Source organism: Pelodiscus sinensis, chromosome 6 (assembly GCF_052426305.1).
Source record: "Pelodiscus sinensis isolate ZL-2025 chromosome 6, ASM5242630v1, whole genome shotgun sequence".
NCBI lineage: Eukaryota > Metazoa > Chordata > Testudines > Trionychidae > Pelodiscus > Pelodiscus sinensis.
This window is the reverse complement of record NC_143057.1, coordinates 36,362,578-36,378,637: the sequence shown is the minus strand read 5'-3', so window position 1 is coordinate 36,378,637 and position 16,060 is coordinate 36,362,578. Positions and strand designations below refer to the sequence as shown.

General features: G+C 42.6%; 1 protein-coding gene across 1 annotated transcript in view; it reads left to right on the top strand.

Moving 5' to 3' along the window:
* TRPM6 (transient receptor potential cation channel subfamily M member 6) overlaps nucleotides 1–15,382 on the top strand; it is a 132,660-nt gene extending 117,278 nt beyond the window's left edge. The window contains exons 38-39 of the mRNA XM_089779237.1: nucleotides 7,482–7,588; nucleotides 8,929–15,382. Of these exons, the coding sequence (XP_089635363.1) occupies nucleotides 7,482–7,588; nucleotides 8,929–9,053 (232 nt within the window). The 3' untranslated portion in view covers nucleotides 9,054–15,382. The remainder of the gene's footprint in view (nucleotides 1–7,481; nucleotides 7,589–8,928) is intronic.
* The last annotated feature ends 678 nt before the right edge of the window (nucleotides 15,383–16,060 follow it).

Sequence of the window (16,060 nt, the reverse complement as noted above, 5' to 3'; positions counted from 1 at the left end):
CAATGCTCAGTGGTTTGAAATCCATGGTGACTGCTATAACGATGAACCAGGAATCTTGGCAGCATTCTGCTGGGCTCCTCAGGGAAGTATAGCAAACTATACAGGCTTGCCTTTCAGTGAAGTCAGTCTTTTTAATGAGAAATCTTTCCATTCACTAGAGGACTTTAGAGCGGCAACTCTCTGTTCCCTGGGTATGTATTCATCAGCCCCCTCTCCATGGATCAACACCTTGTAGTGGTAGAGAAGCTTGCGTGTTCCAATGATTCCCAAGAGTGATGCTGCCTGGAGTCACGTACTCCATTAGTACATTCCCATGGCAGAAAGGTCCAAGGCGAGGTTCCAGACAGGTGTCTTCAGCGGCAGACCAGATGGAGGATAACTGCACAATAAAGTTGAAACTGTTGTGTAATGTTACAGCAGCTGTGAAGGCAGATGAAGGCTGCAGCAGACAGAGGATTTCCAATCATCATGGTGTCCATGCCATTGGTTTCAAACCCTCTGTCAAGGACAGTGTGGTGACTGTTGTGCACCATTCTCCCCACTTTAAAAGAAGGCCTGCACAGGCATCTTCCAGTTTTGGGGAAAACAACACCTGCACAAGTCAAAAGTCCAGTGGCGATTGGCAAATGGCAACAGAAGTAGGACAATGGGATCCATGGAAGTTTCTAGTCACAGAGGGTATGTCTACACTACCACCCTAGTTCGAACTAGGGTGGTTAATGTAGGCAACCGGAGTTGCAAATGAAGCCCGGGATTTGAATTTCCCGGGCTTCATTTGCATGTTGCCGGGCGCCGCCATTTTTAAATGTCCGCTAGTTCGGACTCTGTGCCCGCGGCTGCACGCGGCACGAACTAGGTAGTTTGGATTATGCTTCCTATTCCAAACTACCTGTACTTCTCGTACATGCAAATGAAGCCTGGGAAATTCAAATCCCGGGCTTCATTTGCAACTCCGGTTGCCTACATTAACCAACCTAGTTCAAACTAGGGTGGTAGTGTAGACATACCCTGACTGACACAAAAGCGGTGGGTGTGTGATTCAGTCATCTTGCTCAAGGATTGAGGCAGGTTGAGCATTTTGGCTGCTGTACCCACGATTGAGCAGTCCTCTTTAAGACCTATTCCGCTCAGTAGGGACAAAAAATGTGCTCTAAAAATAGCCTTGTCTCTTTTCCCATAATATAAGAAGTAGGGGACACCAAATAAAATTAATGGGCAGCAGGTTTAAAACAAATAAAAGGAAGTTCTTCACACAGTGCATAGTCAACTTGTGGAACTCCTTGCCTGAGGAGGTTGTGAAGGCTAGGACTATACCAGGGTTTAAAAGAGAACTAGATAAATTCATGAAGGTTAAGTTCATTAATGGCTATTAGCCAGACTAGGTAAGGAATAGTGTCCCTAACCTCTGTTTGTCAGAGGGTGGAGATGAATGGCAGGAGAGAGATCGCTTGATCATTACCTGTTCAGTTCACTCCCTCTGGGGCACCTGGCATTGATCACTGTTGGCATACAGGGTACTAGGCTGGATAGACCTTTGGTCTGACCTAGTATGGCCATTCTTATGTTCTTACGTTTCTCCTGGCTGGATAGCTGCAGGATTACCATCCCAGCAGTGAAAAATGTGAGAAATTTGTCAACTTTGGAAATTGGAATATACATACCCTGATGGACAACTCAGGCTGTGACCAACCAGAGTGATGTACAACTATCATTGCTCTTGAATTGAATTGGTTTAGCATCAATATTGCTGCCTTGTCTGAAACTAGAAGAGTTGATGAAGGGCAGGGGAGGGAGGAGAAAGGAGAATATACCTATTTCTGGAAGGGAAAATCTTTAGATGAACCTCAGTTGTATGGAGTAGGCTTTGCTATAAGGAACAAACTCATAAGGTGCATCTCTGGGCTGCCAGCAGGCATCAATGAGTGGCTTATGACATTTCCAATTCCAAAAACTAACAGGTAACTATTGTGAGAGCCTATGCACCAACAATGGATGCCGATGAGGATTTAAAGGAAGATTTCTACACTCAGTTGGAAACCATTTTATCGAAGACCTCTAAAGAAGATAAGATTATTCTTCTGGGGGATTTCAATGCATGTGTTGGATGAGACTCAGACCTGTGGAAAGGAACAATCAGGAAAGAAGGAGTTGGCAAAGGAAATTCACATGGAATCCTGCTTCTTACCAAGAGTGCTGACCATGGACTTATCATCAGAAACACCCTTTTTCGAAAATTAAGATTGACTCCCAATGGAGGCTGTAAAAGTAGCAGATCAGGCACCAAAAAAGGTTCAAGATCTGAAGAAACCCATTAAGCGTAACTACTTTGAAGAAGCCATAGAAGAAAAGTTTCTATCAGAGTTTCTGGAAGAAATTGAGGAACATTGGAACCAGCTGAAGCCATTAATTTTTGCTGGAAAGAACATTTTGAAGATCTTAATCATAATTCTATGGTTGCAGATGAAGGTCTTGAGCAAATCCCCCAACGACCTTCTAGGGATGAGCTCAGAAACCTTTTCAATTTGTATGAAGTATTCAGTGCCATCAAGCAGATGAAGAACAACATGGCAGCAGGTGTAGATGGGATTCCCACTAAAATCTTTAAAGAGGGTGGACCAAAGTTAATTCAGAAGCTTAGCCTGTTTATCCTTAAAATCTGGATAAAGCACGTGATACCCAGTGAAATGAGGGATGCCTTGATTGTTACCCTCTTTTAAAAAGGGGGATAAAGTGGACTGTGGAAACTATCATGGTATCTCTCTCCGTGCTGTTGCAGGCAAAGTTCTGGCATGGGTCCTTGCAACCCGTTTGCTGCCCTGTCAGAAGAAATTTTACCAGAGTCACAGAGTGGCTTCCGACCATGTCTCAGAACTGTGGATATGATCTTCATTGCATGGCAGCTGCAAGAGAAGGGTCGTGAGCAAAATTGACCATTGTACATGGCTTTTATTGATCTAAAGCCTTTGTCTTAATGAGCCGCTCTGTGCTGTACTTTTGAAGATTGGATGTCTTGATAAATACATCAGTGTCCTGAAGTTGCTTTATGACAACATGAAACTGACTTTTTTGAGCAGCACTGGCTCCCAGAGTGAACCTTTCAAAGTTCAAACAGGAGTCAAACTGCTGAACCTGAAAACATCTCTCCTCACTGTACTAGAACTTGTGGTTCAAGGATCAGCCTTATTAGCCACCAGAGGATCCATAACTCCCATGGAAGATGATCGTACTCAGCAATAAGTGATTGCCCATCATAAACCAGCCCTGAAGAGGCAGTACCATAAGCAACCATAGCAGCAGATGACATCCTTCTACCTTCAGTTCTTGGTACGAGCCACCTCACAAATGTCAGAAAGTGTAGAAATCAAGATACCCTACCCCATCCAGCTCTACTGGAATAACCCAGCCTCCCTTCCCAGACAAAAGATTCTTTTGATAGGATGATGGGGAACGACAAATTAATGTTGATGCCATCTTCATCCAGTTCTGATATCCCCTTTTGTGGATGCCTACCATAGTTTTTCTATGCAGGTTGTGCATAATCCTTGCACATTGGTTTGGATTTGCCTTATTCTCCTAGGGTCACATAACACAGCTACTTATGTAATGCTATTTGTCCACTTTCACTGTCTGTACGCTTGGTTTTGAGCAGCATGTAAACAGAGCAAACACAGCAGGAACACTGCAGTGACAATATCCAATAAGATAAGGGCCTCTCTGATTCGATGGAAAGATTCTGCAGAAGTATGCATGGGCATTTCTTTCCTATCCCCTGTCTACACGAATAGGACAATAATCACAGCTGTCTGCTTATTAGGTTGGAGGACTCACATGGACCGTCACATAGCATGGGACACTTGAATGCCCTGGAACCAGAATGCTTCTCAGTCGTGTGGAACTCAGAGCAGCTGGAGAATCATCTTACCATTAATCCAATCTTATACTCTCCCATATCGTCAGACAATATGACAACTGTATTCTATGTGAACAGGGAGGAATGAGTTCCATTTCCTTGTGTACAGTAGTGGTCAATGTATGTAACTGGAAGAATCACAAACAGACCAGAGTGTTACCGAGGCTGTTTGTTGCCATCGTGGAATGAAACAATGGTTCTACAAACAACTCTATTTCCTTCATCATCACACCCTCCTTCTCTTTAAGTACTACTTGTCAGTTACCTACCATGGAATAGACATAGGGACCAACAATCAAAGAAGACAGGGAAGTTACTTATTCTTTATAAATGGAATTCTTTGTACCCTCCTTCCCCTGTGGTAAAGATCACGTGTGATTTGTAGTAATAAAAGGAACTGAAGAGACATTGGTCCATCCTTCCCATCAGGGCCGGCTTTAGGCCGATTCCCCTGATTCCCCTGAATCGGGCTCTGGGCCTAAGAGGGGGCCTAAGAGGGCCCCGCTCCCAGTTGCGTGGTGTGTGCGCTGTGCCCCGGGTGCGCTGTGCGTGCATGGCCCCGTCCCCGCAAATCGGGCCCCGCACTTCCTAAAGCTGGCCCTGCTTCCCATTATACATTCAACACAGAGCATGAGATGAGCAAGGACATGGACCAATAGATATTGCGGTCTCAGGCACATATAATGCATGTATACACACCCATAAGGGTAAAAACAGATAGGAACCACACATCTTGAAGAACTCCAGTTATGAAGAGTAAAAACTTTCTTTTACTAACGGGCACTTAGAGCATTACAACCAGATTAATAAAAATGAAGTATATACTTTGTATTTAAAGAATGAATAAAATCTTTTTGGTTTGTGCTTTCATCTCCAGAAATAGACAGGTATCCGATGTGCTAGCTAAAGATAAGTTAGAACAGACACTGATTAATGAAGGAAAAAAATCAGTTTGCTTTTCATGTGTTACTAGAAATCTTAAGAAATGCAAAAAAAAAAAAAAGTATTGTTTTGACTTGGTGATCTGAGAGAATATGACAATGAAGCCATAGATGGAGTCTGTATGCAGCCAACAATATACTTGTGCAAAGTAATTATTTCAGAGATCTCTTTCTTTAAAAAAAACCCCACCCAAACTTTAAAATACACTCTTAATGTTCTCCTCCGCTCACCCACCAGGGAAAAGTTTCAGCAATATCCGGATTTGTTTTAGGTTTTCATTTATGATACCTTATTTCTCCAAAAATTGTGCACTGCTTGAAAAGTTGCTTGCAAGACACAAAGGCATGTCTTTGAGCTTACGTTCTCTTAGATACCCAGAAAAGAGTGGATGACATCTGACAGATGGGGCTGATGCATATTTAGTACTACCAAAATCATAATAATTATAATATGTTGTTTCTTTAGTTTCCATTGATTACAGGGCTTAGTTTTAAGTAATTTGTGTGGGGGATTTCAATGCCTGCTCCCTTATGATGATATGCTGCAATTTCTCACAAGAATACTATAGTTTTCTGTACACTAGTTCAGTGATGAAAAGTACAGAAATATTTAGACAGGGTAGTTAATGGACTAAACCCAGGGTCAGATCTTTAGCTGCTATAAATCAGCATAACTTCATTGACTCAAATAGAGCTAAACTTCTCAAAGCCAGCCAAGAATGTGACCCATGTGCTGTACATGGAGTGTGCAGTGTGAAAATTGGTATAGTTTGGATTCCAACCCAAAATAGCAATTGCTGATACTCAGTGCCAGGAAAATACAGGGTCAGTGTCCCAGACACTGTTTCAGTCCCTGCAGTCTCATGTGTTTTCCTGCACACCAGAGCTCTGGGAGGCATTCTCTGATGAATAGTGCCTCCTTGTACTGTTGACATGATGTCACATTTTTCACTGCCAACAGCACTAGGCTATGCATGAGCAAGCACAGCAGAAATGATTCAGAGGTGCTGTAAATAGGGGTTTAAGGTTTGAGTTAGTAGATAAGGATGAGCAGCGTCAGCCTGGTATAATTTACATCTGGAGAGAGCTGACATATAGGACTGTAGTAAGAAAATCATGCCACAGGAGGATATAAAAAGATATGACAAAGAAGATGGTGGTGGTGAAAGGCAGTCAGAGTTAGAACTCTCACTACAGGCAGGTGGCTGGGGGCACCAACAGCAAACGGGCTTATCTGTCTTCTCAAGAGACTCATTGTCATGTCTCTGAAGGGCCAAAAACCCTTTTCTAGTACACTTGGCCAGAACTGGGCTTCCCAGTCATGTTGCTGGACAGCTCATCTACATGGATTGACTATAGGGTTTCCAGATCCAAAAGCATTAACTTGTATAACTTGATGAGGCAGCATCAGATTCCTCAGTCTTTTTGTGGTTTAGGCACTGGGGAGAGGGCGGGAACAGAGTCACACTGCACTAGCACAGACATGCTCCTTTACTTAGAAGAGTGTGTATGACTGTAGCTTGTTGGCACTTTACCAGGTTGGACAAAGAGCCAGAAATGATGACCAAGAGTCATGTTGTTTAAAATGCTTTGATGGCACTTTAATACTACTCAGCGTTTACTCTATTTCTGGGGCACTAAGGAACCATAGAGGTCACTAGAATTCGTTCTAGTTTAGTTATTTCCATTGAATGAACCAGGGAACAGTCATTGCTCATCAGCCAGACACCAAGTTATCAGGCCTTCCATTCTAAGTTTGGCATGTTTCTATCACACCCACTGTATTTCTCTCCAGGGGAAATGGGGATTCATTATATATATGGGAAAAGTCAATTTTTGTCCATGCTCTTTTTTGAAAGCTGCTTTCTGTGGATATGATTGATATGTTTTTGTGTGGAGAGTAGAGATTTGTGAGAGTCAGATTCTTTTTTTTCAGGTCTGCTTTTCTCAGCTATAATTGAATTCAGATTTTTAAAATGTGTTGTTTCCACACTACATGTCATTAAAATAAAATATTAGCTTTCATAAAGTTTCTTTGGAAGTGTTCCCTCTGTGCTCTGTTCCGTGATGTCTAGCATGTCAATTAAATCCTTGAGAATAATGGTGGAGAAATATTAAAATTAATGAACACTGATCTTTCAGACTACATTAAGAATCTGTTATAATTATGCAGTTCTTCTAATACATGTCTGATTTATCTTACTTCTATTTGTTATTTTGTCAGCTTCATGTAGACTATGGGGTGTGTTACCACATTTGAATTTGGTTACACTACCGAATTGCCCAGAAAGTGAAGAAATAAAGAAACGAGTACAGTTGGAAGCAGATAATTAAAGAGCCTTGTTTACCAGCAATGAACTGTATTCTTAACAGTCCTAGACTTCTAACAGGTGTTGGTGTAAACAGAGCTTGGCTTATTTTAGGAAACCTCTTTCTGTTTGCAAATGCTGAAACTGTATTTGTTAAGCTGATGTGTTCCTAAATCAGGCCAAAGTTCTATTTAATTTCACCTTTTTCGCCCTTTTTCTCAGTGGTCACTTCATTCTAAAGAGTAGAATTCCCAGGGATAACACATAAAGAACATCCTTCCTTTAACTATGAGCTCACTGATTTTCTATTGTTCCTTCCAGATCTGGAGGGATGGTGTTTGGACCAGCAAACCTAGGGGAACATGCAATTAAAAACTTCATTGCAAAGCACCGTTGTAACTCCTGCTGCAGGAAGCTGAAACTTCCTGGTATGTGCTGTGGAATTTTATATTTTCCTAAGTAAATTCATCTTAAGAACAGTGTCCTGGAGAAGCTGGTATGGGTGACACATTGGCAATATCATATCCTATTTCCAGACTATGTCCACCTTTCTAACTGCAAAATAATGAAGGTCCTGAAATGACTAAGAATAGGTATTTACTTAGAGCGCTAGTGAGTTATCATGAAGTATCAAGTTATCTTTTTTTTTTTTTTTTTTTTTTTTTTTAAAGTAAAGCTGATGATCTGGAGCTCCCTGTCTATGTACAGGTGAAGCTGCATTGCACTGATCGGCATTCTACTTTCCCCTCCCTTTTTTTTTTTTTTGTCTTGCCATTGCTTTTAAATTAGAAGCTGTCAGTCAGTGGTCTGGAGTTCATAATGTAAACACTTACCATTAAAACACACATTAAATTATTTTCTTCTCCATGTGAAATAATAGATATTTATTGGGATCAGTACAGTTCCCAAGCAATCGTTTTAAGTGTTTAAATAAGTATCTGAGGAACTCCATAAAAATCAGCAATGCATCAGCCCCCAGAGAGATCTCCATGAGTCTTTCTCTTCTTGCAGATGTTGACTTCAAACCTGGCTCTCTACATCACAGCTTTTGCTTTTCCACTTATTTGGAACCATCCATCACATAAATGATAGTTGTTAGAAATATACTTTTCAGTGTAATGCAGATCTGATCAGTTTTTCAATATGATGCAGTTTTACAGGGCTCAGAGTGTCAAAAATAATTGCAGTTGTGGGTGAAAAGTGTCATATGATGTCAGGTGAAAGAGAGAATTGCTATCTCTGTATTTTTTTTCTAATGAAAAGTACTTTGTTTTCAATAGCTGCCTAATTCTGAATCACCTCCATCCCTAGAGGTGTTTAAGTCTCGGCTTGACAAAGCCCTGGCCAGGTTGATTTAGTTGGGATTGGTCCTGCCTAGAGCAGGGGGCTGGACTTGATGACCTTCTGAGGTCTCTTCCAGTTCTATGGTTCTATGATTCTAGGAGTTATAATAATACCTTTAAGATCGCTTGCCTTTGTGGCCAATGGATGGCGGGATGGGGGAGAAAGGGGCAAGGCTTGCCAATGATTGACTAATAAGGCAGAACAGTGGAGAATACATGTGTGCACATTCCCTACCTGCTTCTGTCTTTCCATGGGTCCTACTCTAGTGCATCTCCTCCCATTCTTCTCTGACCTCTCCTAGGAAGCCTCTGGTCAGTGCAGCATCTTCCACTCCCCACTGCACAACCTAGGGTTAATATGCCCCTTACTCTCATCTTCAGAATCTGGCTCTTGCCCATGTCACTGAATTTGTTTCCCCCCACAGATATGAAAAGAAATGACTACACTCCTGCAAGGCTCGATCCAGCTGTCAAAGGGGAGACACAAGCAGGAGCAAGAAGCACTGTTGCTACTGAAGACAAGCCTCTGGAAAATTATACCCGTTTATGAGCAAGTAGGATGGTGTCTGGCCTTTAGAGCCCTTGAAAACACTCCTTACTTAGTTTTGTCACCTGTCAGTCTAAGAACAAAATGTAGGGTATAGCTATACTGTACCCACAGGGTATGACCGTGGGTTGAACAGACATTTGTGAGCTAGCAGGTCCCAGAAGAGTGAAACGGTGACAGCAGGAGTTTCAATGTGGCTTGCATGAGCCTGCCTCGAACCTTGGCTAGTTATTCATGGGGAAAGCCCACCTTACTATAGGTTTACCATTCTGGCACCCAGATTAGATGGAGTGAGTATATCTCCTCAAGCTACAATCACTCCCTTTGATTAAATTATAGACATATCCAGAAATGCATAAGAGTGAAATTGCTCCATCGCTTAATATCCTATGGGCAAGTGGGACACATGTTTTCCAAAGGAAATTCTTAGTTACACACCTCAGTGCACTGATGTTTTTTTTTTTTACTTGATTCCAGTGCAGCTCAGTAAAGAGCCTGGACCAAGGAGCTGCCTCACCTGCTAACAAAGTTCATTTATACTTCAGTGCCTTAGCTGGAAATATAGTATGAAGCTGAATGATGTTTATTTTTTAAAAGATGTATTTTCCCAATTAGGAATTATAGGATGCTTATTTCTCTGCTACTTTTACGTGATTCCTGTTTTCAGTAAAACAAAGCATGTATGCATATGTATAATTTTATAGCTGTATATGTGGCCCTCCTGTGTTCTGTGTGGAGAAAACTGGAAAAATATTTTGGTGATTCTGTAGTACAAGCTGGATGACGTGAAAGGCCATCTGAAAACAGAGAGAAAGAACCTTCAATGTATGTAGGTGCCTAAATCCCGCAGGATTTAAGTGCTGAAGTACTTCTCGATATCTGGGCTCATGTGTTTGAGTCACATAAACAAGAGTCCCCATTCTGAGTGTTTGGGAGGGGACTGCACTGTGGAAGAAGGGCCTATTCCTGCATTCTTTTCATATCCCAAAATCCTATTAGAGTGAAAAATGTAACGAAACTGCCCCTCTTTCCAATTTCCAAAAGGTGAATTCATTAGCTGCACAATCATCATACTCATGAAAATGTTTCAATTTTTAACTAGGATTTTGTCTTTCTTGAAAAACGTCAGTAATTTGGAACAGAAAGTCTCAAATCTTTAAGTTTTAAGATACACTAGAAAATTGAAAAGGCCTAATGAATAATATAAAATTACGCTCACTTGGGCGTTTTGTGGAATATTGTAGGTACTTGGTTTTTCTCCTGAAGTATGATTGAATAGGTGTAGAGATACACTTTCTTTACACTCTTTTCTACTGAGATCCAGTGTTAGATCAAAGACTTATGCATATGCTTAAATTGTGCACTGTGATTCCAATGGAGCTACTCTCAGCAGGTACAAGGATGAATGTCTTGGCAGGATTGGGGCTGTAGTGACATCAGTGTTGCACTACCTAAAACTTTTAGCAACTCTTCAGTCAAATCCCAAATCTTGCATTAATTGATTTCTTTTTTCTAAATGGCTGGTACTAGGAATGCCAAAATGTTAAACTTCAACGGACAGGAAACTTCAAAATAACAACTCTTACAAATGTTTTTCTCTACACTATCTATTTTTTATAGCTGGTGAACCACTCATTGCAGAAGTCTCCATGAGACTTTGAATGTCTGGGAGCTGTGAACAAAGACACTCTAGTTTACTCTGTGGCACAATATTGAAATACCACATGATTGCTCCAGTAATGTGTTTCCTGTGCAGCATATCTTTTAAAATATGCACTGTAGCAGACCATTACAGTTCAGTGCATAGCATACTTTGGATAATATTCTAGCTCCACTGAAATCAAAAGGACTTTTACCATTGACTTCAATAGGTTCAAGATTTCACCCTGGAATCTAGTGTTTTTTATTAATTGGGGCTTGACCGTGCTGCCATTGCAGTTAATGGCAAAACTCCCATTAATTTCACTTAGAGCAGCATTGGGCCTCACCTTTACAAGAATTTTGCAGTTAGATAATGTATATGTAGATGCTAGCAGGGTCTGAAAGAGTTCTGCCTTACAAGTTAGCAGGGAGATGGAGAGATTTCAGGAGCAAACTGCATTTACTTAGACACATCCATTCTGCCTAGATATCCAGCAGATAGTGGTGCTCCTCAAAGTGATCAATTTAGACTGGTGTTGGATTACAAATTGCTTTAGTACTGAAAGCAGGGGTAGTGAAGTGTTATCAGTATTATCTTTACTGTATGAATAAAAGGTTTTCAAAGGGGTAGCTGAGTTAGTCTGTAACTGGAAAAAACTTTAAAAAACAATGAATAGTCTTGCAGCACCTTAGAGACTTAACAAAAATGTAAATGGTGTCATGAGCTTTTGTGGGCGCAGCCCACTTCTTCAGATGAATGGAGTAAGGGGTCCGGTTTTCAAATAAATAAAGGGGAACAGAATGCTGCTTAACCTGTCCAGAATGAGGAAGTGGTCCTCATCTGAAAAGCCTTGTTAAGCCAGGGGCTTGAACACCAGACTTCTGTGAAAGTACAAGGAATGGGGAGAGGAGCTTGGACGTATGAACTCTCTCTAAGGAGGCTCAGTGTGGCTTAACCTTTTCTTCCCCACTGTTCAAAGGTAGAGATAAACAGGGGGCTTTTTGTTGTTGTCAAAAGAGCAGAAATCACTTGTGGCGGGGCACAATATTTGAATGTAGTGTGAAAGCCACAGGCAAAGCTATTGGTGTACCTACCTGGCATTGGCTTATTTGTTCCCTATCCAAACATGTTACAAATAAATGCTTTTCCACCAGACTCTAGCATGTAGCCACATGAGCCCTGAAGAGTTAAAAATGTAAAGAAAAAACCCACTCAAGGAAAAAAAAACCCAACCCTGTGTCTCATTCCTAGCAAAGAAAACTTTGACTTGCTTTATGTGTCAGGAGTTTAGGTAGGAAACAGAAACCTTCCATTTCTCAGTCCGTCACAGAACAGGGTCAATGCAGCGTAAATGCAACCTGTTGCAATATAATGTAATTTCAGCAGTTGTTGCCAAGTGCTTACGTTAGCCAACGTGAGTCAGCCAGGTTTGATTTCCCCTCTCCCCCATCTGCAGAAGCACGCCAAAGAGCTCTACCACTTCAGCTGTGAAAGTACCCGGAGGTATGTTGTTTTTGCCATGAAAATAGCCCATGGGGGGTAAACAATGTTGTAAACCCATACTAGAATGTTGGTGAGTCATCCAAGTTTTGGGAGTAGAATATGGACGAGTGATGAGACATTGTTCATTCCAATGTAAGGCTTGCCCTGTCCAGGATGGCTGTGGAGAATGAATCTGGGACTGTTAAAGCTGAAAGCATGAGCTTCTTATTACTTGAACAAAAAGGCCATACTGTGTTGGGGAAGGGGAGGAAAGGAGGGGCGGGGAGAAGGTTTACAGGATGTAGTGTGCCATATTTCACCTCACAGACAATACGGCAAAGATTTAGGTTCTATGCCTAGCTCTCCTTGCAGTGATCTTGTCCCACCCCAGAGTTATCCAAGCTATAAAATGGAGGAATTATATGTCCCCAAAGGTAGAGCTACACAGCCATTGTTAATAAGGAGAGTGAAATGCACAGAAAGGTGAAGAGCAGTCAGTAGATAAGCTGGTATTAGCACCCCTGGGCTCTTATTTGGCAGTTCACTGCATGTTCCCTTAGACCAGCAGTTCTCAGCCTCTGGCCTGCAGGCCACATGCAACTCAACTGGCACAAAGCTGCACCACAGAAGTTCCCAGTTGCCCTGCTGCATATCAGGCTCCTGTGGGGTCCTGGTCCAGGCTGCCCTGACCCTGAGTGCAGGATCCCAGAAAGCAGCTTCTACCCAGCCCTGCACAACAGGGTCCGTGGTCCTGGCTGTCCCTTGGAACTGAGTGGCAGGGTTGGGGGTCCTGCCTGCCCCCCAAGTCTGAGCTGCAGGGTAAGGATCTGAGCAGCCATCTTCTACCTGGCATGATCCAATATCGGGGTCTTGGCTGTCTCAGAAGTCACCATGCAGTAGGATTTTGGGTTAGGATTCCTCCCCCCACTCCCACTCCACACCAGCTTTCTACTCCTGGCCCCACTCTGTGGAAGGATCTCTGGGCATAGGGTGCTGAGCATAGGGGTTTGTGAGGGTAGTTGCAGAGGCACTGTGATTCTCAACCTGTGGCCCAGGTAACCTGTGGTAGATAGTGATAAATAGGTTGGGAATCACTGGCCTAGATACTGTATTAAATGGCGGGGGAGGAGAGAGAGAAAATCTCTTTCCCGTTATATTTCATGTCAATAGCATATAGGAATGAATGCGTAACAGAAGTTGGCAGCTCTGCTGATTGCAGGCTTTTGGTCCCAAATGGTTCTCTAACTCTAGCAGCTTTTACTGCTGAACTCACATTTTGGGACAATCTGAGGAAAGCCAAACTAGAAGGATTTCTCTGGGTACAGACTCCGCCTTTGATACACCACTAAGCATCCTGGAACAGAGTAGGTGCCCATTATGAAAATATACAGGGCAGTAATTAATATGAACATGGCTTTACTGGGGGAACTAATCCCTTTACATAGAGGAAGTATTCCACATGTGTTGTAGGCTTAGAGAGCTGAGTGCTTCAGAAGTGCAGTAATTAGCATTACTATCATTGTTTGGCTCAACTGACCCCCCATTGCGTGTGTATGTACACGCACAGATAATTTCTGTCACAAAGAGCTGTTGTCTAAGGACATAATAATAAAAGGTGACTTCGTTCACCTTTCACAATGTTCGATGTCTGTTCGGTGGAAATATCTGATCCCAAAATACAATCAAGATGCCCTTTGAGAATAATGGTGTGGTTCAGTGAGAACTACAAGCAGGAGGCCCCATTTGCAAAGCATCAAAGAGCATGCCAAGAAAATCCTACCGTGCAGAATCTCAGCACCTTGGTCAATTGACATGGGCATGTGGGGCTAAAAACAGCAGTTCAGAGATTCCCATTTGGGTTCAGGTTCCAAACCTTCTGCCTCGCCGTGTTCTGGAGCCCAACTCTCGCCAAAGTGGCAATAGTCTACACTGCTGTTTTTAGCCCATGTCCCGCAAGCCTAATGGATTTTCTACGCTTCCAATGTTACAGCGTCACAGCTGCACCACTGAAACAGTTCAGTGTGGACACTCCTTACGCCAATGGGCAGGATTCTGCCTTCAGTGCAGGCAATCCACCTCCTGAGAGGCAGCCACTAGGTTGACAGAATACTGCCGTCTACACAAGCATTTATGTTGGCTGAATGATGTTGCCCACTAGTATTGTTTTTGTCACACCCCGGAGCAACATAGTCAGGGTCACCTTATGGTTCCTGGTGTCTTATGCAGCCCGAGCACCTGCACCCCTCCCCTCATGGTAGTGAGGAGGGCAGCCACTCTGTGGGGGGTGGGTGTTCCCTTTGTGCTGCAGGGCCAGAGCTGGCCAGGCTCAGCGCAGGGAGGTGGGTGGGGAGCATGCAGGGGGTGCCAGATGAGAAGCAACAGGAGCTGCATGCCAGAGGCTGAGCAGCTGGCTGAAGACAGGTGGCAGTTTCCCTTTGCCTATGAGTGGCAGCTGGCTGCAGTTCCTGGAGAGGAAGGCTGATGGTGGCTGGGACTAGCCATTGGAGCTGGAGCTGCCCACACTTTGCTGGCCCATCATGGCTGCGGGTGCAACATGCAGCTGTGTATGCCTAAGGATATCCCTGGACATAGTGATGACAACTTAATTTCCTAATATAAATCAGGCCTTGGAGAGCTGACATGGGCTTTGAGACGTGGTGCTGAAGATTTTGCTTTGCAGTGTAGACATAGTGCCTGCGGCCTAAGCCCCGCTGAAACTTCAATGTCCTTTAGGTGCTTGTTGCCTACTATCATTATGTGTATAATTTGTGTGTGAGAGAGCGTGCCAATGAGGCCCGAAGACAGGGGGGATATTGCGAATAGGTATTAGATTACTTCAGGTAATAACTATTACGTAAATAATAAGAAGAAAAAAGACTGCTATTGGATAAGCTACATTATGGCAAATTAAACTTTTCCCCCTCTTTTCTAAATTAGCTACAACCCAGCTAGCAGGCAAATAAGCAGTGATGTACAAGTGACTATTTATATAAGAAGCCTATTAATATACAGCACAAATGAGAATCCTGTGGAGAGTCTAATTCATTTCCCACACTGAATGACCATAATCACTGTACGGTTTAGCCGTGTCAACAGTTAGGTATTGGGGAGTGTTGTAGTTTGTATGCTGTAGTGAATGATGTAAAACCCTGATTTTATGTAAGGCAGCTAATTGCCACATGTCTTTGAGAACATACTTAACATAAAAGCCTGGTTCAAATTATTTAGCACTCCTGTTAATCCTCCATTTATTTTCAGAGTTGGTTTTGACTTCACATGTGAAACATTTACAGTTATTCGCCATGCAATAGCTGAATGAAGTGACAATGTTTGTTCTATAAATCTGTGGTTGGGTACCTGTCCAAGTGCAGCGTACAAAGTATCTAATGGTTCTACGGCATTAGTTAAAACAGAGTGAGCGAGTGAGCATCTGTGTACACAACTTTGGTCAAGATGTCACCACTTATTACAGTCCTTGCCTTTGCTCTCATTAAGCTCAAAGAGGTAACAGTCATTGAAGTCAGAATACTGACCCCTTTTCTGGTTTCAACTGAGCCTAACTTTAAGCATGTAAGCAATATGGCTGAAGAGAAAGTCACCACTGAAGGTTGGCCGGCAAACTTTTTAAAAACACAACTTACTCTGTGTCCACTAGGCTCTGAGTCCTGGTTAAAATCTTGTTAAAACCTTGCTAATTTAAAACACCAGATTTCTGAGTCTAGGCATGACTTCCTTTTTTTTGCTCCCTGTAATTCCCAGCAGCTGCAAACAAAGGTCTCTAAACCTCGCCACTTCCTGGGCAATGGCTATCAAAGGCCTCTGGCTCAAGGTGGTCAAAAAATTAAAGTACATATAAAGATACATTGGTCAGAAATGGGTTCAGACA